Raw genomic sequence first — 26,794 nt, forward strand, 5'->3', positions numbered from 1 at the left:
TCTCTTTTACATTATTTTTTATTACTGTTAGGATTCTTCTGAGTTTGTAACCTAACAAGGTTGAACCTAAAAATATGCAATCAGAAAAGCAAAACTAAAAACAAGTCAACATCCAAACAACAAATAAGAAACTATACTTCTTGTGCTTGCAAGAATGAAAGTTCAGTGGAGTCGGAAAGACTATAGTACAAATTAAAAGTCATTTATCACAGTTTATACACTGGAAAATCCATGATGCTGGGAATGCATATTTGCCGTTGAACTTAGAGAAGCTTATAAATTTCCAGATAAAAAGAGAAGAACATGATTCTGCCCTTTCATACAGGGGCAGGCAACATGATCATAGCTGTTGCCATAATATGATGGTTAACTAGATTTGCCTGAGTTCACATGCAACTCTAGCACCATGTGCTCCAAGTAGCGCACCATTAATAATAATACCTAATGTATAGGGTTCTAAGGATTGAATAAAGTAATGTACACAATGTGATTAAAGCAGTGAAGTGATTACAGAGAAGGGGGAAAACACGTTTGTGCTTATCGTCAGCTGTCCTCACCATCATCATCGTCTCATGCCATGCAGTGAGGCTTCCTGAGCTCGAATCCTGCCTTCACTACTCTCACCGTGGGTGAATGTAGGCAACTTACTTGTCCTCAGTGTGCTTGAGGTTCCTCATGTGTAAAATTAGTAAAATTAGTAGTGCCTGCCTCCTGGTGCTCTTGTGAGGACAAAAAAAGACAATAGATATAAAATGCCTAGCACCGCACCTATGATAAATGTTGAATAAATGTTAGCCATTTAAAAATCATTTTGATATTAATAATGTGTGCCTTCTCCCACTCAAAAGCCACGAAGGCATAGTTAGAGTTTACAGGAGGCCCCCCTGGTCCTAGGATCCTGGCTTTATTGAAGCATTTGTCTCCTCACACTTAATCATTCCACTTTTGCTTCAGACCTAGACTCTGAGCTAATATCTTCTTCTTTGGGAAAGAAGAAATGCATTGGGGATAGATAACTCTTTAATGCACTCCTTGGATCAGTTAGCTTCTGTTGCATAATAAGTAATGACAACATTTCAGTAACATACATCTGTAAGCCTTTACTCCCCTCATGGCCCTGCAGGGCAACTAGAAGGGCTTTGATTCAGGCTGGTATGTCTCTATCGCACTGTAGATCTACAGGTCCGAGCGTGCTCCACATATTTTAACTACACCTTGGACTACCAGGCTAGCTGATGTCAGAGAGCCATGAAGCCTCTTTAGTTCTGAGTTCCAGACTGGCATGCTGTCACTCCTAACACATACCAGTGGCCAAAGCAAGTCATATGACTGAATCCAAGGTCAATGTAAGGAATAGGGAAACAGTCCACCCATGGTGAGTCTATGACAAAGGTTTGGGTACAGAGAAGGGTGGAGAATTGGGGCCAATCATCCAATCTATCAAACTCTCCAATCAGGCTCAGAAATGCAGAACCAGGAGCAGATGGGAAATGATAGTAATAATAGCAACAACAGCATCAGTTAACATTCATTCTGTTTTGTGCTTAATATATGCTGGGCCGTATAATAAGTATTTTAGGTGGATTCTCTAATTTTATTCTTCACATTCACACTGCATTATAATCATGCCATCTCATTGGGGAAAATTGCAGATTTCAATGATTAGTGCCTCTCCTATGGTCACAAAGCCAGGAATTGCTTAAACTAAGATTTGAACCCGGGCAGTCTGACTTTGGAGCCTGTGCTATGCTGTCCTGTGACGAAAGCTCTTTCATCTCATCTATTCATATTTCCAGAGATCAGGGGCTGTTGTCCTGGAGTTGTCTTATATCATGCTTATCATCCTGAGACAAGCCATCTAAACAAGTGCTATGTTTAAGGATGAGTCTTGGTCATGTTTGTGGATACCAACTTGACATTATTCTTCTTATTCCTAATGACAGCTCTATTTACAGAATTTATTCCAAGTAAAATTGAAACTGAAATGAATTTTTGGAAATTAAAAGCAAACATCTTAGCTTTTTTATGGGCAATAACTTAAGCTCAAGCGATATTGGAGAGCAGGTTTAATATGTATATCCATGTTTGTGTAAGTAAGCATCTCCTTACCTAAGCAGTTTCTAACAGTCCTGTTTCTTGCAGAAAGATTTCACTTTCCATTTATGTAAATTTCTTTCCTGACACTGTCTGCTGAGTCAGACAATCACACCATTAAAAACTACTGGACAGCATATTTATAGCTGATCTTAAATAGTAAGAGGCATCAATCATGAATTTAGCCTTATTGTGAATGTTTAGTATCCATTTTTCTTGTTTACTTTCTGCAGTGTAGAGGGTAGATACCTAAGCTTTGCTCGCAAGAAATCTGATTAACCAGGAGAAAGAAAAGTATTTTTCTATTCTCCTTCTGCTGTTCCAATAATCCACTGTTACTCCTCAGAAAATTGCCACCTGTTCTGTGATTGAGGATTAGGTTTTACAAAAATTGTTTTGAGACTTTGTTCCTGTCCTTGTTCAGAAGATAACAAATGTAACAGACTGCACTGTCCCTGGGGCAGAGGGGATATAAGCATGGGGAACATCCACTTTAGCATCTGGCCCGAGGTTTTTACCTGAAATCAACAAAATAATCTTCCTGCCAGGGCACACTCTTTTTCTCCTGGCTCTTCCTACCACTAATTGGTTCTCAAGGTGTTTTCCCCTTTAGGGAAGGTGGATTTTTGGAAACTAAACTACTTTGAAAAGTATGACCAAAGTCTTCCTGTGGCTTCTGTGTGCTCTATTCTCCTGGGGACTTCCATTGGTGTAAACAAAGACAGGCTACTTCTTGCCAGATGTAAAACCCCCGGATGACTGTGACTATAATTAAGGGCCTCCTTTTTTCCCCCCTCCCCTTACCTCTCTGGCTGCTGCTTTCTATCATTCCATCTCTTATTTGAGTCATTTCTAATAAAGATATAAATCTCTATTTGAAAATAAGAGCATCTAGCTACCCTAGAATTCCCTCTTGGAAGTGAATCCCTCACCCACTCTAAGGGCAAAGTAACAGTATTTTTACTCTATTCAGAATTATTCAAATGCTTAATCTCATCCTAATATTTAAATTCCAGTCTGCATGTCAAGAAGTAAAGCCCAGCCACCCTTCCCTGCTACTGGCAGGTCACAGCAATTGCCATTTCAGGCTGCTGTAGCCTATGGAGTCCTTTGTAGACCCCTCTGAAGCATCCCTTTGAGCTATGCTTTTCAATGTACAGCCAAAGTGACCACTGAGCATAACAGCCAAACGTGGATTAGAGTATTGATGCTGATTTGCTTAAACAATAACATGCCTTAAATGTTCATGGTTCCATTTTAGTTTCTGTCATTCTTCCTGGGCATTTGCCCCTGAATGTGTAGTGTAATTGCTTCCAGAACCAAATTATACTAGATGCAACTATATATGTTAACTTTCTCATGAACTGAGAACTATGAGTGGAATGAAATTAGGATTTCATGAGGATGCTTTTCTAAAATTTCATTTTTGTAATTGGAATTTAAAGTGAATATGTTGTTGTTGTTACTGATAAATGAAATGGAATATTGTCTTTGTGCAGTTAGAAAAATAATAACTTGAGAAAAATATTCTCCTTTCCCAAAATCTACATAAAAATGAGCTTTTTCTTTTTCCAAGGAAGCACACATGAAGTCTAGACGATCAGTTTGAAGACCTCACATAATTTCATCCTCATGTGCTAAACATTTTGAATTCTGGGATCAATGGCTTTCTCTTCCTTTGCTTTTGACATACTCTATTAACTGAATGTTTTTTAGAGAAAATGCATTTTTATGTCTATTGACAATACTAACTTAAACTGCTTATTTTTCTTCTTTTTCTACCTTAAAAATGAATTACTTTTAGAAAATATGTAACTAGAATGGTGATATTTTTTTAAAATTAAGGTAGAATACTAACACCCTTTATAGTAAGAATAAAAATTCCATGGAGCCTGTTGTACTAATTCTGAATGATGTTTTTTAATTTGAATATACTTACTTTGGAAGTGTAATGTGTTCTATTGAAACCTTGAAACAATAATGTAAAAATTAAAATTTAAAGGCAGTTTTTGCTATGGGAAAAAATGTCATATGTCAGGTAGATTATTTAAGGGCTCTCTTAAATAGAGAGAATGAATTTAAGAATACCTTTTATTCTCTAGAAAATTAATTAGCTAGGTTTGTACTTAATAAATACTACTTGATGATGATGAAATTAAATGAAAGAAAAATGCCTGACATAGCTAATTGCAAATGCATGCACTCAGAATATAAAATAGACGTAATTTAAGTAATTTGATTCTTGTGTGCTTAGGAAATTTAGAATACAACCTCAGAGATGCAGAATTGCATGATCTATGCCATTTAGTAATAAGTTAAAAAAAATTAAATGGTACAAGCAATCTCCCTATTTTAAAATGACTAAAAGTATGAATTTTTGGAGAGAATATGTACAGTCCTAGAATTTCCGGGAACACGGTGCTTGATGCTGAATTTCTGTGTCTCTTCATAGTATGGAACATTTAACAGCCTCCAAGCTACTTAACAGGAGTTCAGTAGGAGTTCCTAGCGGGAGTAACTTCCACCTCCATTTCTACTGGTATCTGTAAATCATGTGGTGGATCTATAATTAATGAATTCAAAGGAAGATAAAAAGGACAGCATTTTAAGGAACACAAATGTTAAATGATTTCTTCAACTATCCATTTTTCTTAAAATTGATAGTGTTTTCTACTGGTGGAGAGCTATAAAGATCATTACCTATAGTCATGTCTTCCAGGTTTTTACCTCTTACAAAAGGACCATAAGTCTGGGTGTGTAAACAGCTTTATTACAAATCCTCAACTGTTAGAAGCCAAACTCTAACATTTCATCCTAACCACAAAAATGTGATATTTTATGAACAACTAAAAGCAGGAACTCTGCCTGGAAAAATTCACCATCACTATATACCCAATAATAATTTTGCCTTAAAAAAAAAATCACTAACTTAAACATGAAATAAAGAATTATCAACTATGTTATGCCAAATATTTTAAACCAATTTCCTTTTTAGAAAAAAACCAAAAATGTTAGTATATGTTAATTAATATAATCAGGCTTATCATTTATGGGTTTTCTGCAATAAATTTTAAAGAGATATAAGAGAACATTACTTTTAAAATCCCATAATACCAGCATCAATCATTGCTTTTCTTGCCAATTTTTAGCACTTTCATATTTTTATCTTATATATGGAAATGCAAGTAAGAAATAAATTTATATCATGCTGGATAAAATTTTAGAACTCTGTGTCATTTTGATGTGTACTTTGAACTCCATGACTGCCTCAGGAGGCTTGAAAAAATATAAGACTTGGTAGACCTAATCAAAAACTAAATTGTTATCTACAAAAGCTGATATAACATGATCATGATACTTTGAAAATAGTACCTCTTACCTGAAAAGCTATATTCACCTGCATTGTGGGTATTTATAGGAGATACTGAGTTCATAACGTGGTCAGAGCTTTGGTCTAGGCATTCTGCTCTGGGTCCGTCCTTTTAGAGACCAGACTTTTAGCAATCTTAGCACAAACAAGAGCACAGTTTTGTTTGTTTGTTTGTTTTTAAAGTGAATAAATAAGATCCTTTCATTAAATTGAAAAGGCCTCTGAGATTCCAATCTAGTTAGGCATTCATGCAGGATCTTCTTGATTCATATAACACATACACCTTAATAAGCTTTTTGTTATCCAGTTTTCTAAGCCAGAGTAAACTAAAAGCAGAAAATCAGGAAGAAGATAAGAAGGGATGGAGAGAAAACTGAAAGGACAGGAAATAGAAAAAGTGTAAAACAAGCACAGAGTGCTATTGCTGCAAAGCAGGCCAAAGAATATTTGTGATGACTCTAAGTCAGTGCTTCTGAAACTTCTTGCTGAGGAAACTGTAAAATTCACTAATGACGATAGTGAAGGCTGTTAAGTTGCAGTATGTTTATTTATGTCCCATATGTTTCCAGAAGATCTTTTAAAAGGAAAGAATTATAATACATTATATCAGAATGGTTTGGATTATGTATATTTTGATGCTCTAAAAAGTACTCTTCAGTTATCTTTAATTAAAGTCTCATATACCACAGATGCTGAATAAATGGTGCATTGCTGGGACTTCACTGATTTGCTACATAAAATGGAGTGAGGCTCTTAATAACTGAATTAGATACATTTAAAATTTTACAATAGCTGAACAAGGGGATATTGAGCTAGTACACAGAAAGTAATCAAGCTTCACTTTTAGAATTATAAAGTTTCTCTGAGCATGTGCCAGCATCTCCAAGCCAGCCTGGGATCAGGAATCTCTTACAGTTACAGTTTGTAAGTTACAGAATTTGTCCCTTGTAGATGAAACTTACACCAGGTCCAAAGCACCTGAATGAAAGATGTTTCAAGTGATTCAATTTAGCAAGCACTTGCTGAACATCTACAGCTACAGCAAGTTATACAATATATAATACACTGGAGACAGAAAATTTAAAAAGACTCATTCCATAATACAGGAAGCTGGTAACATAATAAATACATAAACGATTCGAATATGATAAGAACTATGGTAGACAAATATAAAAGTATCATGGGTATCGAAATGGAGCAATTAATTCTGCCTGTGAAGAAAACTGAATGGAAGGCAGTTGCTGAGCCTTGTTTTGAAGGATAGATATTCAACAGGTGAGCAGGAATGCAAAGGGCATTTTGGTGAGAAGGAAGAGTGTGGGCCACGTCACCACAGTGTGTACATCAGAGTGCAATTTATTGTGTCTGGAAAATAGAGCTCTTATTTGTGAAGAATGGTACCTTTCATAATGGTTGAAATTGTGTTAGGACAGATGTAGTAAAACATTGACTAATGTGGGCACATGCCCTTCAAGACAAGAACTTACATGCTTCTAGTCTTACCAACTTTCTTTATTCCTTTCTTTGTTTTAAAAACTATACTTTAAAATCTTGATTTATTCTTTTGACTTTCATTGCTATTGTTTGAAAATGAAGCTAAATGATTTCAATCTGGAATGCAAGGCTCTTTCTAGGTTGGATTTTTTTTTCCCAAAAATACAGTAAGCAGATGTTGTCATGGAGTGATTTTAGGACCTTGAGAAATATTTGTTCAGGAAAATCCTTTCTTTCAGTCAGGTGCCATCCTGCCTGGAGTTCCACCCCACTCCAAGGAAATGCTGCCTGTAGTCTGAAGTCAGGGTTTAGAATTTGGGTGCTGATGTCCCCGAAGGCTTCACCAAGGGCCCCATTAGAAACAGGCAGAGGCAGGAACCAACATCTGGTCATGATTAATCCTCTCAACACCCTGGCCAAATATGGACTGGCCTTGGGCCCCAGCCAGCTACCCGTGGGTTAGCCAGCCCACTCCCTCACGCTTGACTCATGTTTTGCAGAGGCTCATTCTTTGCCATGGCTTTCTTCTCTTCCCTCTGTGTTCATTAGAACTTTAGAGGTAAAGGGACCTACAAAAAATTGGCCAAAAGAGGTGGATTAAGCCTTGCACTGTCACCAGTAATTGTGACAGAGGCACAGCAGGGGCTGAACTGTGAGGTCACTGGACCCCCGGAAATCATGGATATGCTTCAGTGGGCACATGAAACATCCTATAAGGTACATGACTGCTCCCCATTACAAAGAATTACCTGGTCCAGATGTGCAGCTGTGGAGAAACTATCATGTAAATATTTATTTTTAAGAGGTGAGAATCTGTAGCTTTTATTAGATTTTCAAAGGAGTCTAAGAAGAGCCCATAAAGGTAAAGAATCACTAGCAAAGTGGTTGAAAACATGGACTTCAGAGTGACCCAGACCTACTTCAAATTTGCTTTTAGACATGTGACTTGTAACAATGCACTTAACTTGCTTGACCCTTGGTTTCTCCTTTTATAAAGGGGAGCAGTAGTCCCCAGTGTATAGCGTTGCTGTAAGGATTGAATTATCTAGTGCATATAAAGGGTTTAGCACAATAACTGCGCAGAGGAGAAACTCATTAAATAATTATATTCATTGTAGCGCCTTTAATCATCTCTAGAGCTCTGATTTTAGAAGCAACATAGCATAATGGGTACATATCTGACTCAGACAGGTAGACCTGGCTGTGACAGTATTCTTTGACAGTCACTTCATTTCTCTGAGCCTCCATTTTTACCTCTCTCAGTGGAGGGTGATGCTTGTGTCACAGGGAGGTTTTGAGAAATGAGAACATACGCAAAATATTTGCACAAGGACTGGCCTGTATTTGGTGTTCAGTAAACGGGGATATAACACTCAAACATCTTGTCTCCTGGTCCATTCTTCCTCCTGCATTAGAACCAGGTTAGGGCTGATGAGACTTGAAGCCATCCCAGGACATGGAGAAGACCTAGATCTCATACCAGTTTTTATTCATCCTAATGTGCCCTAATGTGGAGGAAGTTATTTTCCATCTTTAGTCTGTTCTCCTTCCTCTTTTTCTTGTTTTTCTTCCTCTTTGGGAACCTCCTTTACTCCGTCTTAGCGTGAGGTCGGATAGGGTTGGTTATGGGGGTTGCCAAAGGTAAGGAGTGTAGTTGTGGTCTTTTTGGTTAGGGGTCTGATGGCCATAAAGTAGGAAGGAAAGTGTCTTTTTTTGGGCTGCTGAAAGAGAATTCCATAAACTGGGTAGTTTTTTAACAGCAGAAATTTACCCCTCACAGTCCTTGAGTTTGAAGTCCAAGATCAAGGTGCTGCAGATTCAGTGTCTGGTGAGACGTGGTTGATAGACAGCTGTCTTCTTCTTGCTGTAACCCCGTATGGCAGAGGGGACAAGAGATCTCTCTCAGGCCTCTTTTATAAGGGCACTAATTACCTTCCAAATACCCCGCCTCCTAATACCATCATGTTGGGGGTTAGGATTTCAACATATGAATTTGAGGAAAACACAAACACTCAGTCCATAGCAGAAAGGGCATTTTCTTTTCATTCAACAAATGCAAGAATGATCCAGATTATGATGAAATAAATATCCTAGAATTCCTGGGTAACATCCTGGATAGTTGAATTCACTCATGTAAAAGCAGTTGAGGAGAGTTACCATTCTCATGCCTAAGTATTTACTTAAACATAGTATTCACAGAAAAAAATAAAACCATAAAAAATGACTTTTCTTGGTAAAAAATCATTCCAAAGCAGAATAGACATGCACAATTTTGAGGAATCTTTGATGAGTTTTGAGTAATGACCTCTTCATTGAATCAACTTGATTTTAGATCAAGACTAGACCTGGATACACATGTATGTATATATAGCTAGATAGGTAAACAGTCCCTGCCCTACCCCCTTTGCCCCTGCCACTTCCAGCTTGCTTCCTTGCTCTGCCATCCCCCAGCCCAGTCTCCTGTCTCCCCATCTTCTATCCTCTGACTCTGGCTTTCTGTAAGGTTCTCTTCCAGGAGACATCTGGTGGATTTGAAAGTCTTTTTCCTTGAAGCATGATCCCTTTAGGGACTTGTCATTGTCATCTTCGTAGAACACAGAATGGGTAGTGAATAGGGAGTGCTGAGAAGTCAGAACTTGGGCTATTGTGATCCAGCTCTGATCTTAACTAGCTGATCAAGTTCTTCCACATAGATTGTGGAAGTGCCTTCTCTTAAGAAGAGGAGTTCAATAAATGGTTTCTCATCCTCTTTGGGCATCACATTGTTTATAAATGGAAGAGGTTGGACAAGATGATCTCTAAGGACCCTTCCAGCTCTGAATTCTATGATTATATTCTACATGTTAGGACAATGTGGTACTTACTGGCATCACCAGTAATGAAATTACCCATCCTTTATCTTATAAAGGAAAAGCAAAAACCAATAGTAACAGACCAGCCAAGCCTAAAAAGGAGAGTATGTGGATTTTTATCACACCAGCAACTCTCCAGTGATGCTTGTGATGAATGTGAATGTCTTCATAAAAAAAAAAAAAAAAAAAATCCAGCTGCCCTGGGGTGACCTGACCTGCCTTTTTGTTTTGGACTTGGATACGCAAACATGTTCTACTTTAATGTAGTTCCGCATGCTTGAGACTCAGAATGTAGCTGAAAATAAAAGTCTGTGCTTAATACTTGCTGGTAAGAGATTATCTTACAAAAAATGTTTTTCTTCCATCTCCTTATCTCTTCTTTACCTCTTCACTCAGACCTTGCCCCATACTTCACAGAGAAAGTTCACGGGAGGTTACCAGGTGGATCTCACTCTGATTTCATTCCCTCAATTCTAGAAGTACCCATTAAGTTTCAATCTTTATCTTTCTTCTTCTGTCATAGCGGATGAGATGTCCTGCCAAGACGAAGCGTCTACAGATCCAGCACTCGACCTCATTTCCTGTTAACAGGGCTGGGATCCTGATCCAACTCTTCTGCTTCCTCCTCGGCTTTAAAAACCACACATCTGTTTCCAGTCCTCCTAAAAAAAACTTTTTAGTGACCCTCCCAACTGCCCGCAAAAGATTCAGCCCAGTAGTCCTCCTTCCATTAAATGCCATAATAGAACAGAATAATTTCTGGAGTAAAGTGTCTCACTTCACTTGCCACAGCCACTAAGGTTGTTTTTGTTTTACCCCATTTCATGTAGCCTTAATCTTATCCTTTATGTGCCTCACTCAACATGAGATAACAGAAATGAAGCGATTTCTTTCTCGTTTGGCCTTTCCTGTAAATCTCATTTCCAGATTTGCTCCAAATTAGAGGAAAGGTTAAGTGGAGTGGGAAAACAAGAGGAAGGCAGAGGACATTAGGCTCTGTTGAGGCAGTGCGCTCAGACGTTTTACAGCTCGATTTTACCCCTTTCTCGATCGATCCATCCCATGGCCTCGTCATCTCAACTTTTCTCATCGGGAGGGCGTGTGCGCCTTTGGGCGGCCTCCACCATCTATGGGCCAACACCCTCTGTAACAGGAGGCGCGTGCAGTGCATCTCCACGAGGCCATTAGCGCTCCAGAACAGCTCTCACCACTCTCCGCCTTTTCCCAGCTGTCAGCAGAGGAACTTCCTCTGACCATCTGCTGCCGCATTAGTCCAAGTTCATCAACTGGTCCACAGGATTTCTCTCCCAAAGCTGTACGGTTGCTCCTCTTGTTCATTGTATGTCTGGTTTTCTCATTTCTTAGGGAAGTTCTGTTTTGTTTTTCTTTTACATTTCATTCTGTTAATTTGAACATGGATCCCAGATACTTCTAACTGCAGAAACTTTAATACTTCCCTCTGCCTGTTTTAGTGTGGCACAACTGTGGTCTAGAGACGAAGAACAAAGGGAGTCCTAGTAGAGAAACTGAAAAGAGCCAAGGTTCATGAAACCTGAACTTAAGTCAGTTTCTCTCTGCCTCTATTTTGTGACCTAGGGCAACTTACATCACTTTCCTGCCTCAGTTTCCTTATTTGTAAAATGTGAATAAAAGCATTAATCTACTCAACTTCTTGAGTGCTGTGAGAACTAGAGATAATTCGTGGAAAAACTGTGATACAAGCCTACTGTTATTTCTGTTAAATTTATTAGCAGTGGCACTAGCATCACGACCTTCCTAAAATTGCATCTGTGCCTCACCACAAGAACTTTCTACCCTAGTGTGTAGCAGGTATAACGCACATCCCTAATCAGACTGTCAATATTTAAGCATCTTTTCTCCTAGGCTGCCTGCTGGGGACATGTACTGTGATCCCCACCAGTTCTTTTGTAGGCAGAGCTGGCATCCCGGTTTGTTTAGCTGCTGCTATAGACTCCAGCTTGTGGGAGGCTTCTGGCTGAAGATGACTAGCGCCTAGAGGTGCTTTAGACTAGAATCTGGGCTGCCTATCCACCTGCCCAGGTTCCGAGCGCCCTGTGGCATGTGGTGTTCCTTCCTGAAGGTGCTGGGTGAAAGTGCTATCAGTCAGAGCCTCCTCACAAAAGGCTTGACAGTCCCCTTTGTCAAGCGTTTCTGCCGGAAGACATCATAGCAAATTGGTCCTGCGTTACACACCTCTGCGTTCTTTTGCAGACCAGCAACTTTTTAGTTGTGTTAGAGAAAATTACAGGAGAATTTTTTTTTTTTCTCAGCACTATCCAGTAGAGCTAGCAATGATATCTAGGAGACGCATTACTGCTCTCAAGCTCGCAACGTTTAAGCATGATGTCTCTCTGTGCCTGAAAATGCAAGTGATATGACCACTTTCTTTTGCTTCCAAACCCCCTTTCCTTAAGTCAGCAATATGGTCCCTGCCAGAGCGAATGTCAGAATCAGGCTAGGCTAGCACACTTGCCAAAGATTTAGGTAAGAGACATTATACAAATGTCTAAATTATTGCAGTTTGGAACTCTAAGATTTCTAAAAATCACTTTCACACAATTCATTATTGTTAGTATTTGTGACTATTTGATAAACTCCAGAACCTTTTTCTGCCATGGAAAATAAATTATTTCTAATAGCTATTTTTTTTTTTCGTCTTTCATTTTAAACTTGAACTTTTCCCTGAAACAGTCTTATGTCATCACCATGCTTTTCTCTATTTAACACTGTTTTTCTTACCTCCACCCTAGGATGGTCGTCTGCAGGTGAATGACCAGCTGATTGCAGTTAACGGGGAATCTCTTCTGGGAAAGTCCAACCATGAAGCTATGGAAACACTTAGGCGATCAATGTCCATGGAAGGAAACATACGAGGGATGATCCAGTTGGTGATTCTGAGGAGGCCAGGGAGACCACTGGAGGTGATGCAAATTTTTATTTCCCTCTGCAAATTGCCCAAATGGCCACCAGAATATTCACACTTCCACCACTAGTATGGTAGCTAGGCTCATACTGATTCTGAAATTGGAAAAATATGCCCTAGAAGTGCTCTGATGGGTTTATGTGGCAAATTGGTGGTTGTATATTTTAGGTATAACTAGAAGGTGTAAAAATGTGCATATAAATTAAGTAATTTATCTAGGGTAACAAGTCCATAATTTCCGGGTTTTCCCCCAGAAACTCCTAGAGCTCTGGACTTTATGAATAACGCTTTATTCATATTATAAACATTAAAGCATAAAACATGCTTATATACTTTTTGGATGACATGCTAGCAGTGTCCATACCTTAGAAAGTTCTTAATCAGATGTATATAATGCTTACTGTGAAGATCATTATAATGCAATCAGCTCTCTACATTCTTCCCTGTAATGTGTGCCTGGGACTTAACTAATTTAAAATTTGATCTATTAAACAAGCTTCTTGCTTCATGTTCTTAAATAAATGTTTTTAATTAAAGAAGTATTTTTGAAATCTTTTATCATGATTTCTTTATGGATTTTTTTAATGTAAGCAATATTTTTACATACACATGAAGTGTGAACATAAACTATTCTTGAATGCTGATATGCCTAAACATTTCAGTTACATACAATTATATTATTTATATAATTATTATACAGTTATATATTATAGTGTACAACTATCATATTCATCATAAGGTATTCCTAAAACATTATTTTCACTTATATAGAGAGAATAATTATTAAATGCTCCTAAAAATTATTTTAAGAAAAGATAAGAAAAAAGTCGATAATAGTTAAGAGTTGAGGAAAACATCAGCAAATCACACATATATTCTCTAAGGACAAATAATGTTTTTGTGATACAGTAATACACAAAGTTAAAATAGAATCCTATTAAAACACTAATATAAAATATTAGTTTTAATAATAAGTTCAACTTAAACATTTTAAAATGAAAAGATTTTGAAATTAAGACTGGAAGGTAGTTGGGGATGATAGTGGTTAAAAGCTTGGGCTCTGGAGTTTTGGATAACGTGAGTTAAAAATCCCACGTGGGTCATTTCCTGGCTATGTAAAGACATACATAGTTGAGGGCTCTGTACTTATAGATAGCAATACTGTTGTCTGCCTTATCCCTTCATAGATCCTCATTTCCCAGCACCTAGTAGTAGACAGTTGTTATATATTGTTGAATGAATGGATAAAAGTTGCATCTGAGACCTACTTCATCTGAGAGGATAAGCTGAAGTAGTAAACTTATCAACTATATCTTACTTTGTCATATTATCAGGTGTTGGAAAGGAGTAACTGTACCTTTTAGCTTTTCTGTACATAACCTTGTAAATGTTAAATAAATGTAAATTGCCCAATTACTGGAGACTGTATATAATGAGCCAACTCATTTCCAACATTTGTGTCTGCTTAAGTGACAGAGAGGTTTCCATGAATATTTAAGGGATTTTACTTATGTACATAGTCATAAAACCCTTATCGCTTGCTTCCTACCATGAGAGAATCGGCTGCTTTCTGGTTGAATTTGGTTCTTACTCGAGAGCCCTAGACCTCCACAGAACCCAGTTGTTGGATGAGGGTGTGAAGTATGACCTGTAGACCCCTGAATCACCCCTTCCATGCATCTGTGTTTCAGATCTCCCTTGAGATGTCTTGGGACAAAGATACCTCAACTAATAGAAAAGTCTGGAATACACTGCTCAAGAATTCCATATCTGTGTAGATGGAAAAAGTAAAAGAAAAAAAAAAAAAGAAATGAACATGATTGCTAAAAGAGTTCCCTCCCCACCTCTCCACCTCTCATCTTCCCTAGTTTCATGTCTTTCTCTAAAATATGTGAATGCCTAGAGGATAAGTACTCTCTGTTTTGACTCATCAAGTTGAGACACTTTATTATTTGCGTTCTCCTTTACCGCACGTATTTTCATTTTAATTCTCACGCTCTGGGCTGGGTTGACAATTATTTCATCAGAAGAAAGTACTAAGCCTTCAGTTGGTTGCCCATCCTCAGGAGTGTCTGTTGTTGTTGTTGTCGTTGTCGTTGTTGCTGTAGTTCTTTTTTTTTTAATAGATCTTTACTGGAGTATAATTGCTTCACAGCGCTGTGTTAGTTTCTGCTGTACAACAAAATGAATCAGCCAGATGCATACATATATCCCCATATCCCCTCCCTCTTGCGTCTCCCTCTCACCCTCCCTATCCCACCCCTCTAGGTGGTCACAAAGCACCGAGCTGATCTCCCTGTGCTGTGTGGCTGCTTCCCACTAGCTATCTATTTTACACCTGGTGGTGTATATATGTCGATGCTACTCTCACTTCACCCCAGCTTCCCCCTCCCACCCCGTGTCCTCAAATCCATTCTCTATGTCTACAACTTTATTCCTGCCCTGCAACTAGGTTCATCAGTACCTTTGTGGTTTTTTTTAGATTCCATATATATGCGTTAGCATACGGTATTTGTTTTTCTCTTGTTAATACTGTTCACTGGGGACTCAATTGGGAATAAGAAATGGGACAAAAAGCAGTTTTTATGAGGACATTTAAACAAGATCCATTTGTATTTTCCCTAATATTTACATGCTTTCCATGGGGGATGAGCAGGCACTTGGCTCTCTCAACTAGTGAGAATCTCTGTGGTACCTGTGAAGATTAAAGAGTGTTTTTTTCATATAAAGACAGCAGCCTAACGTACAGATAATCTTTATTAAATTGAAAAAAAAAATCTGTAGCTATTTGATATCCCAAATCTGTTTTGCTGTGTCAAATCATATATGTTGTGTGCTCGTGTTTTTGGAGGATTCTCCAGTGGGACAGCAATCGCCCTCAGGTACAATAAAAAAGAATCTGTAACCTAGAAAAGGCCTCAGTTCTGCTCATATATTCAGGGAAATCAGTTAGTTAGATTTGGGAAGAATACCAAAGTGGTTACTTGAACATTATATTGATATTAAAAAAACTACTGAAGACGCTACTTAAGAAAAGTCAAAATATATTGTCATTGGGTATTTTCCCACATTATCCAGATGTACAAGATACGTAAACAGTTTTGATGAGGACCTCGTGAAGAATACATAATGAGCCCTTGATTGAATCAAAATCATTTTAAACAGAAACATGTTTTTCAAAGGATGAGCTTGAGGTTCAATTGTAATTCTATTTGAGCCTAGAGACTTGGTATTTAAAAATGGGTTATGACTTGTTTTTTTTTTTTTTTCCTTCCCCAAAACATTTCCCTCCCCTGAGCTGGAAGTTCAGCTTGGTGGAAGCAGAATATGTTTAAAAATCCATTATATTTTTTATTGGCTGGGACACTAATGGAAGGCTCCACGACAGCTCTATTTTACAGGCTGAATATTTTAATTAGGCTGGTTACTGATCAGTTGTTGGGATATTGATTGTGTCATTTAGCAAAGAGCTGGGAAAGCAGAAAAAAATTTTTGTTGTTGTTGTTCAAGCACTTGACTATGCAAGGTAGGTCCTACCTCTCCTACCTTCCAGGGCTCTAGCTTTAATTTAGGAGTAGTTTGCCCCAGGTTTGGGTTGACTAACGAGCCAGGGGCAAGAGGAAATACTGGGTGTGGAAAAAGTGTTACAAGCCTTGACAAAAAGCTAAAGGACCTTCAGCAGCTGAAAACATTTAATTATGAAGAATGCATGCATGGAATGTTTTGAATATTTTGTTTAACTAGCAGGATACCGAGTTTCTGTAACTAAAGAGGAAAGTAGAAATCAAATGCATAGTTTGGGCCAAATGCTCTTTTTCAGAAGGAAAGAGCTTTGGGGATCAGATCTATGTTTGTCTTTGCGGAATGTTCCTCTCACAAATGGTCAAGGGAACGGCCCTGAGATGGCTTTCAAATTACTTCTTTGAAATCTGTTAGAAGACACACAGTATGAACCAGAGCAAAACCCAGTTCTCTGTGCCTCATTCCTCTAGAACAATAGCTAGAGCTCCTGCAGTCGGCCCATTCCCAGTACCTCGGCAGCACCTGTGCAACACGGTTTATTCTGGAGCTAGCAGTTTTAAGGAAACTGAATTTGTTTACAGACTATCAAAATCAAAACAGAAGGGGGAAATATGGAAGAAGAGAAAGAAATCTCAGGAGAACCAGTGTCTGCAGTGGGACACACTCATGGCATTTCAGTGACAAACCTGCCTGGGTTCTGACTTGTCCTAGAGCATATACACTTAGTCACCAAGGGAGAGGGAGACAGGAACCAGCTGGTTGGCAGAGAAACACCCTTGGCATGAACTGTATTCTTATGTTGACACTGCCACAAGCTGTACTCCCAGATGGAAGAAAATTTGAAGGAAGCTAGTTTTAAGTGGTGGGAAAGAATAATAAAGTTAATCCACTTTTGTGCTTGCTATCAGCACTCCTAAGCCTTAACACCACATTGTCAGTATTTTTTATTTCCTATTCAGAGATGTTTTAACTGATAGGGCCATTTTGATTTTCCACAGTCGAGGACTTACGTGCAATAGACTCTTGAAAGATTATTCATAAATTGATCGTCCTTTCACTTTGCTTCCATTGACCAAGTTGGAACATACTAAAAAAGCGAACGTGATTTTTATTTTCATCCCTTAGGAGCCTGCAGAGTGTGGGGCATTTTCTAAGCCGTGCTTTGAGAACTGTCAAAATGCTGTAACCACCTCCAGGAGAAATGACAATAGTACATTGCATCCATTTGGCACCTACAGCCCACAAAACAAACAGAAAGGTAAGATTCTATCCATTCTCATCTGCTGCAAGTGGTATGAGAGAACACAAGAGTGTTTATTTTTTAAAAAAAAAAAAGAGGAACAAAGGGCAATTAATTAGACTAAGTGCAGACTTTGTTACTCTGAGTCATGAAAATGAGAGATGGGTGGGAGAGCTGACTCACAAGTTGTGAAGCAGATTCCTGGCATTACCCCCAGTTTAAGTGACAGTTTCTATGCTTGCTGCCCCAAACATGGAGGGTTACGTATAAAACAAAACCATGCCTGGAGAAACAAAATGACAAACCGTTATATTTTTTTTTAACAGTCTTTTAATATTGGAAGTTACCAAGTGTAAATAGCAACTAAACTTACAAAATATTGATATATGGAATAGTATTAAATCATAAAGTGGTCATAACACAGTTCGCAGATTTATGCTTGTTTCTGAGCAGTAAATACTGTGAACCGAGACCATGATATGATGGTGGAATGTTTTTGTTATTGCCTCACTACTATTATCTTGTATGGATCACATTTCTAGTAGAGCTCTACATGTAAAAAAATTGGATTTTCTCCTTTGTTTTTCAAAAATTATACTTAAGGCCACCAAGAAAATTCTTTTATTTCCCTGCATCTCCTTTCTTTAGTAACTTTACTTTTTTGTATCGCAAAAGCAATAGATATTCGTGACAGAAAATTAAGAGAAAAGCAATAAAGGGAAAATTTAATGGCACTCATACTTCTGTCAGAGATACTGATCAATAACATTATGTATATATTGAAAGTGTTTCCTTCATGTAAATATGTGTATATAAAATGAAATGAAATATACTATATAAAATGTTTAGGAAATTGCTTTTTTAATTAATAGCACATTATGAACATCTTACTATGTCATTGAATATTCCATAACATCACGTTCAGTAGTTGCATAGTAGTCTAGTGAGTGGAGGTGCTGTTTATATAATCAATCCCTTATTTACACCTAAGATGTTACCCAAATTTAACGACGGGGGAACAATTTCTAGACTCTGAGATTACTCCATCAGAACAGACTTGTAAATCTTAGGTTCCTCTAGAATTAAATTCTTTCATCTGAATGGGATTTTTTTCCTCTGAATTCCTCTGTTTCAGTGAAAGTACTAGCAACAGCTGTGATCATTTATTGTTTACTGTCTGTTACATACTGTGGTGAGCAATTTACATGCACGCTCAAAGTGGGTAATATTATTATCCTCATTTTACAGATGAAGAAATAGAGAGGAGAGTAAATGACTAACCCAACACCATATATAATCCCTGCAGAACCTGAATACATCTCCTGTCTCTCTGACTCAAGTTCATTCCCTAACCCACAGCATGGGCCCTGTCTTACATTGGTCTCTTGAAACTGTTCTTTCACCTCATCCCAAGAGTGTCCATTAGAAGCTGACTTTACTTTGTGTCAGATAAAGAAACACCCAGTATGTCTTTCCTCATCTTAATAAAATTAAAAGTTTTCTTGACAAAGCAGCATCGCCTTCTGAGTCCTTCAGTCGCAATAGCAGGAGAATCTGGGGAAGGAACAGCAAGTTTCCCTCACACCAGAAGAGCCTTCTCTCTACCACGTCCAAATAATGATCAAGAACATGCCAGCCTTTATATAACTTGCTTGGCACTTAATTCTCAAGCAACTTGTGGTCCAGTGACAATCCAAGTTCCGGGTTTTATTCCTAATTACACCAGTGATGTCCAAAGGAACATTGGATATATTACCTCCCATCCTGTTTCTTTTTCAGTACTTATAAAATATCGATGCTGAAGTGATAATTACTCAGTATATTTTTAGAGGACATTGAGATACTCAAGGAAATGGGATAATATCTCTAGGAAGGCTAGCAAAGGCTAAAATAATGAAACTATAGAACTAGTTATAGTGTAAGTATACACCCAGAAAAAAAATTATAAATAATAAAGTCCACCCAAAACACATGTTAAAAATAAAATGCAGTAATACTTTGGAACTTCAGTAGTGTGTTCAGAGTTTGTATGTCACTGAACAATTAGAGTCCTTTAGGCACAGAACCACTGGGAGGTTCTGTATCTTCCTTCCCTCCTGAGACAGATCCACGGTCCACAAGTTTCCTGCTACACCTCCTCCTCCCACCTCAATTTTCCAAGGTAGCATCAAAAATCCAGTTCTTTTAAGAAGTGACTCCATTAAACATTATTTTTTGAAAAGCACAGAAAATCTATTGTCATTATTTCCTTGGGGATCTGTAATACAATACTCGGTTATAGAATTAGGCTTATCAAAGGACAGATTTGTTATATTTTAATTATAAGAGGCCAGTAGATGGAATGCTCTTTCTTTTTATATAAGCCTATTGACTGAGAGACCAAAAAATATATATAAGAATTTATAGACATGATGCTGTAGAAGAATATCATGCTCATCACGTCTTTGTGTAGTGTTAATAACATTTTCATTTTTGAGAACCATTGAGAGTTCCCGAGTTTCCGATGCACACGAGGTGGCCATAGGCCACCAAGACTCATGAAACTTGAGTGAGTGTTTACTCGCCACCACCAAGCCTTTTTAAGGAGCTCCTTTAGAAAAACAAGATTGACTTGACAAAATGTAACGTCTAGTGAGGAGAGGAACTGTTACAGCCAAAACATTAACTTTTTTTTTCTTCCCTTCCTCCTTTCCTTTGTATATTTAAAAGTCCAATGTTGATATGCTGTGTTCCATCTATTTTTGTAATAATAGTACTACCACCCACTGTTCCACTGTTATTTTTTTATATATACATATTCCTGTCAAGCTGTTACAGAGAAAAGGCATTTTTAGAACTAACGTTTGTAGAAATTGTAACACCAGAAAATTCACATTTGCGTTGGAGAATTGCTCGCAATGCCCGCAGTGGAATGAGTGTAGGGCTCCAAGATGGTAATAGGATGGAGGCTGTGTCCCAGGGGTTTACTATAAAATCCTATTAAGCATTCGAATGGTAATGAAGTGCTCAAACACTGCATTTTCTGAAGAATCTTGCTGGCAGATCTCACCCTGGGCCAAGTTACAGCCTAAGCACAGTTTGCCTCTGGTTTGTTCTTCCCTCTCCTTTAATACTTCTCATCTTCCCTCTGTGCTCTACTCCTGCTTTCTCCCCACTTTCAGTTCACATGAACTCTAGCCCCTGCCCCAGTAGCCTGTTGCCTCAAGTCTGCCCAGGATCACCCACTGAGGTCTTCTCAGGCCTTTCATCCATACCCCAAATCAAATGTTTCGGTTCTATGTCCTGTCCCACTGGATCCATGTGCCCTGGGGTCCTTTGAAGAGACACATAATAGTGTGATTATTTATAATACCTTCCCTCCTGGGAACCTGCATGTATCCACCCCCCTACAGCACGTAAGGCACTGCCACTGCAGTGATGATCAGAAATTGAATTATACTTTTCAATTTGACTGATGTTTCTGGGATACCTCTGTGGTGCAGAACGCGCTAGGCTGCAACGATGAATACAATGTGTTATTGTTCTCAAAAACAGTCTAAAGTAGGGGTCAGCACACTTTGTCTGTAAAGGGCCACGTAGTCAATATTTCAGGCTTTGTGAGCCATAGGATCTCTTTCGCAACTCGTCACCTCTGCCACTGTAGTGCGCAAGCAGCCGTAGACAGGAAGTGCATGAATGTGTTCAGTGAAACTTTATGTGCAAAACCAGTTGGCGGGCCGGTTTGGGGCCAGGGCCATAGCTTGCTGGGTTCTAGTCTAAGGGCACAAACTCTTTTGCCCTTCTTTTCTGATCTGGCCCTGGCGGGATGGATCCTGTAAAACAAGTCACAACAATAAAAGATGGTGATTAAAATAAGGGTCATTTGGTCATGGATGAAGTAGCGACTAGAGGTGCAACGTTCACAGGCAATATATAAAATGACCTTGTACACTCAGTGAGATCCAGAAGTACTATTTTTAGCGGATAAGAATTCCAGACTTTCACGGTGATAAAGGGCTTAACAAAGGTGTTTGGGCCAAGAGGGGAAAAAAATATTCTTTACAGCAACTAGATTTGTTGTTTAAAAAGTACCAAGGATAAAGAGTCATCAGAGAAGATACTTACCTCTGCATCTATCATTACTTTAAAAACACATAGATTATTCATGTGAATGAAATAAAAATGAAAGTTAATGATCGTAATAAAACCAGAGGAGATGCTGAAGAAGAGGAAGGAGAGGAGGAAGAGGAGGACAAGGAGGAAGTTACCTGTGGTCCAGTAAGAGAAATAAATGTAGATAAATAGATGATAGATTGATAGATAGCTCATTGCAAAAGCAGCACGTGGTAAATGTTACACACGAATTATTTTCTGTAATATTAACAGATAAAGCCAAAATGTCAGTGGATAAAGATAATGAAGATGTATTTCTTGCTCAAATCACAGCCCAATGAGAACTGAGGGACTTGGGCTCCTTCCATTGGTAGCTGGGCCATCTTCTGGTGCCTCATCCACTCATGGTTGCAGCTAGTAGATGGGATCGGGGGAGAAGGTGGGGAAGTTGCATATACCCTTCCTTAAGCACTGAGACCGGGCACAACATTGACCACAGTAACTCACATTCTATTGGCAAGAACCAGCCTAGATACAAAGAGGGCTGGAAAATGGGGTCTGGGGTCTAGCTGTGTGCCCAGGAAGAAAGGAAGAACACAAGACACTGGGAGCGCTAGTATTCTCCACCACTGTTGTAAAAGTACTGACAGATCCCAGAGCAACAGTGAAGGTTTCATAGAGAAGGTGATATTTGAGGTGGACCTTGGGAGAAGGGTGGGACTTTAATGGATGAAGTGGGTTTTGCAATTATATGAGCCAAGACACTGGGGTAGGAAAACCTGGCCTTGTGGTCTGGGAGCAATAAGTAGTCTTGAGTGGCTAATGTGTAATAGGAGATAAAGTTGGCTGCTGGGGACACAGACCTTTATTCTGTAGGCAGTTGTGTGCGACTGCAATGTTTCTGAGCAGGCAGTTACATGGTCACAGGTATGTTTACCACGAGTGAAAGATGGTAGAGAAGTTGAGGATGAGTGATTAGAACCAATGGAAAAGATGTTGTCCCAATATGTCCCTTGTTCCAATTTACCTTGTAGACCCTCTGCTCTTTTTCTCTCAGCAAATCTTTGGCTGCCTAACTGCTGCCATATTACCAGATCACCGGAGTGGGGGACAGTGCAGGGGGACAGTGCAGGGGGACAGTGCTGGCTGCCTTTGCTCATCATGCTTCTGTACCCTGACCATCTTACTTATCAGATTCCTGCTTCAAATCTCATTCCCTGGGACATGTCCGCACTGCTAGAACTGCCTCCATTTTATACTGGTCCCTGGGGCAGAGCTTGGAGCAAGTCCTTCCCTGGTGTATTCATCAGGGTTCTCCAGAGAAACAGAACCAATGGGGTGTGTGTGTGTGTGTGAGTGTGTTTGTACATGTATATATAGATTACATACACAGATTTATTGTAAGGGATTGGGTCACGTGATTATGGAAGCAGGCACGTCCCAAGGTCTGCAAGGTGAGTGGGCAAGCTGAGACCCAGAAGAGCCAATGGTGTAGTCCTGGTCTGAAGGCCAGCAGGCTCAAGACCTAGGAAGAGCCAGTGGTTCAGTTTGAATCCAAGAGCAGGAAAAAGGCAATGTCTCAGTTTGAAGGCAGTCAGGCAGGAAGAATTCTCTCCTGCTTGAAGGAGGGTCAACCTTTTTGTTCTATTCAGACCATCAACTGATTGGATAAGGCCCACCCACATAAGGGGGGGTACAATCTACTTTACCCTGTTTACTGATTTCAATGTTAATATCACCCAAAAACAACCTCACAGAATACCAAGTGTCTGGGCACCCTGAGCCCAGTCAAGTTGATACATAAAATTAACCATCAGACCTGGTATGTGGGCAAGTCAAAGCGGTTGTTACCAGCAGCATTTCTCAAGGACAAAGAGATGATTTTCTTGTTCTAGCAATAGAGTCTACCTTTTGCAAATATCTCGCTGTAATAGATCCACAGCAGAGTTTATGGTGTACAGAATAATAATCCTTTATTTACTCATTGGCACTCATTGCACTTACAAATCACTGCTTGAATATGCACTATCTTATATAATCCTTGTATTCCTCCAATGAAGGTATTCTTATCCCTGCTTTATAGATATAAAAACCAATGTTTATAGAAGTTGAGTAGTTTGCCCAAGTTCTTACAGCATTACATGATTGGAAACATGCAGTCTTGCTTCACAAACTATACTCTTAATCACGATGCTCTATAATTTTTTTCATACATTATTTAATATTTTCATTAGTAATGAGGATTAAACGATACGTAAGGCTTAGCTCAATGTGTGGTACACAGTAAGATCTCAACAAACCTTACTTGTTATTAGTTGTTGTAATATTCAGTATACATGTCTGTTTTTTTCCGTATAAGATAGACTGAAAAAGTAAACATTTTTAGCAGGTAGGAAAACTAGAATTCAGACCCCAGTCTTTTGCTTCCAAGGCCCCAAACTCAGGGTTTTCCACTACAACACAGATGCAAAAAGAATATATATATATTTTTACCTCTATGGTGTCTAAATGGTGAGTAGATATACTGTATCTCATGATTTTTTTTAAGTACTTTTTGTCACTGAGGCAAATGCTTAAATCACCATTTAATCCAGAGCATTCATTACAGAGTCTTGTTTACAAAAACGTTGTCATAAAAGAAATGGCTTGTTAGTCTTCTACAAATCACAGGTAGTGAATATGTGTCAACCTTTCCCAGGTGGGAAAAGGTAGTTAAGATGCACGGATTTCACTTGCCAGGGGTTGCCAGCAGGTTGGCAGCAAGTCACCAGCATAAAGACACATGATCAGGCTTAGATTTCCTCGTACAGGCTGTATTAGCGTGCGTATGAATCCTTCAGGGCTGTATGAGGACTTATTTGTTTCAAGGCTGGTTTCTGTGTTGGTGAAAATTATGTCTGAGAGATGCACTGAAACAAAACCAGGCGCTGGACGGTTCTGCCTCCTGTTTACTACAGCTTTATTTGTTCTTTGTTTATAGAGCTGTTGCTTCCCAATGACGGATGGGCTGAGAGCGGAGGACCTTCTCCTCCTCCACCACATCCAGTTCTGGAATTGGGCCTTGAAGATTACAGCCACAGGTATCGATAAAATGATATATCGTAAATGTACCCCGTTATGGTTTTTCTGGGAAAACCCAGCAACCTTATTGTAACTCTATTTCTTTCCAGGGTGGAAATCTCATAGTATCTGTAATTCCAGCGAAAACTAATATTAGCTAATATTAATACCTCAGTTTGTTCATTTTTGCTTCCTGGAATTTAAGATTCATCATGTCTTATATAATATATGAGAAAATTGTTGAATTTTCTTTTACCAAGTTAAAAACTAGAGAGGTGGAACTCAAAAAAAAATAAGTTATATGGGAAGGTATAAAACAAAACTGAGAAGACATAAAGCTTTTTTTTTTTTTCTTATTTGTAATTGGCAAACCCTAAAGGTATTTTAAAAATAGGTGTTCCAAGAAAGTTAATGGAATCTAAAAATTAAAGCAGCACCATATATAATCTAAACTATTGAAAAGAGTGCCCAATATTATATCCATTCTGTAATAGAAACCAAAAAATCAATAATTTTTAGAATCACACAAGCATGAGAGAGAGAGATTTACTAAGCATACACACCATTTGACTAGTAGAATTCATAGATTTTGTTCTTCTGATGAGTTTTAAAAATCATTAACTTGTCCCTTTGCTATTTTCTGTATTTATTATGGCTGTTAAAACTGGGTATTTTATTCCATTCTTGTCCCATGATAATCCTGTGAAGTTTTTTCATTTTTCTTGCAGCAATGCTGTTTTCTTTCAGACATCACTATTATGGTTTTTGTTTTGTTTTTTACAATCTGCTAAAAATAAAGCAATACAACAAGAGTATAGCTAACTCTATTAGCCAGAAGCTTACCTATATTTCGCTATCTCCGACTCCTACATTTTTGAAGTCAACTTTTTTACTCAAATACAATTTCTTGAACTAGATTGATAATCACAATAATGTTCTAGATCAGTATCTCTGGGGGTTTCTTGAGCAAAAGTCTGGACATTTTAAATTTTGCATGTTTATTTGCATTGCTTGCCTCAATCCTGAATCAAAAATGACAGTTTGGTAGCATTAAAAAATCCATTTTAGGACTTGAGGACATGGGGAGGGGGAAGGGTAAGCTGGGACAAAGTGAGAGAGTAGCATGGACTTATATACACTAACAAATGTAAAATAGATAGCTAGTGGGAAGCAGCCGCATAGCACAGGGAGATCAGCTCGGTGCTTTGTGACCACCTAGAGGGGTGGGATAGGGAGGGTGGGAGGGAGACGCAAGAGGGAGGAGATATGGGGATATATGTATATGTATAGCTGATTCACTTTATTATAAAGCAGAAACAAACACACCATTGTAAAGCAATTATACTCCAATAAAGATGTTAAAAAAAAAATCCATTTTAAAAATAATTTCACTCATCTTACCTTACTGTTTACCCAGGGTATATGCACAAAACTGCTGGAATAGTGCAGAGATAAATCAGATATAAACCTGTGGTATTGTATTCATAATAAGATAAATGTATTTGGCCTTAATCCCGTTTCTGGCACTCACCCCTAAAAACCTTGGAATTTCCTAAGTATTGAGACTGATTAAGGTGTCATGTTATGTTAATGAGGTGGCTTTTGGAGGCACCTAAGGAAGGGGCTGGTTGCCATTGGAGCCCATCTTGTGCTTAGAGGGTTGGAACTTTCAGTCCCATCCAAAGAGATGGGCCTTGAATCAGTTGACAGTGGCCAATGATTTAATCAATCTTGCCTCTGTAATGAAGCCTCCATAAGAACCCAAAAGGACAGGGTTTGGAGACCTTCTGGGTTGGTGAACATGTGGAGATGTGGGGAGAGGGGCACACTCAGAGAGAGCATAGAAGGTCGGAGCCTCTTCTCACATACTTTGCCCTGGGCAGCTCTACATACGGCGGTTCCTGAGTTATATTCTTTTACAGTAAACCAGTGATCTAGTAAGTAACATGTTTCTCTGAGTTCTGAGAGCCACCATCAAAAACTAATTGAACCCAAGGAGGGGTCTAGGGCACCTCTGATTTATAGCCAGTTGGTCAGAAGTAGAGGTAACAACCTGGACTTGTGACTGGTGTCTGAAGTTCAAGAAGGGATCTGTGGAACCTCCAATCTATAGCCCATCAGTCTGA

The 26,794-nt window shown here is 38.7% G+C and overlaps 1 protein-coding gene across 2 annotated transcripts in view; it reads left to right on the plus strand.

Moving 5' to 3' along the window:
• The window catches only part of PARD3B (par-3 family cell polarity regulator beta), a 1,019,383-nt gene that overhangs the window by 573,744 nt on the left and 418,845 nt on the right, over positions 1-26,794 (plus strand). For both annotated transcript variants that reach the window (XM_061186691.1, XM_061186699.1), the window contains 3 exons: positions 12,582-12,752; positions 17,402-17,534; positions 24,589-24,688. In XM_061186691.1, the coding sequence (XP_061042674.1) occupies positions 12,582-12,752; positions 17,402-17,534; positions 24,589-24,688 (404 nt within the window). The remainder of the gene's footprint in view (positions 1-12,581; positions 12,753-17,401; positions 17,535-24,588; positions 24,689-26,794) is intronic.

This window comes from Eubalaena glacialis, chromosome 1, assembly GCF_028564815.1.
Source record: "Eubalaena glacialis isolate mEubGla1 chromosome 1, mEubGla1.1.hap2.+ XY, whole genome shotgun sequence".
Lineage (NCBI taxonomy): Eukaryota > Metazoa > Chordata > Mammalia > Artiodactyla > Balaenidae > Eubalaena > Eubalaena glacialis.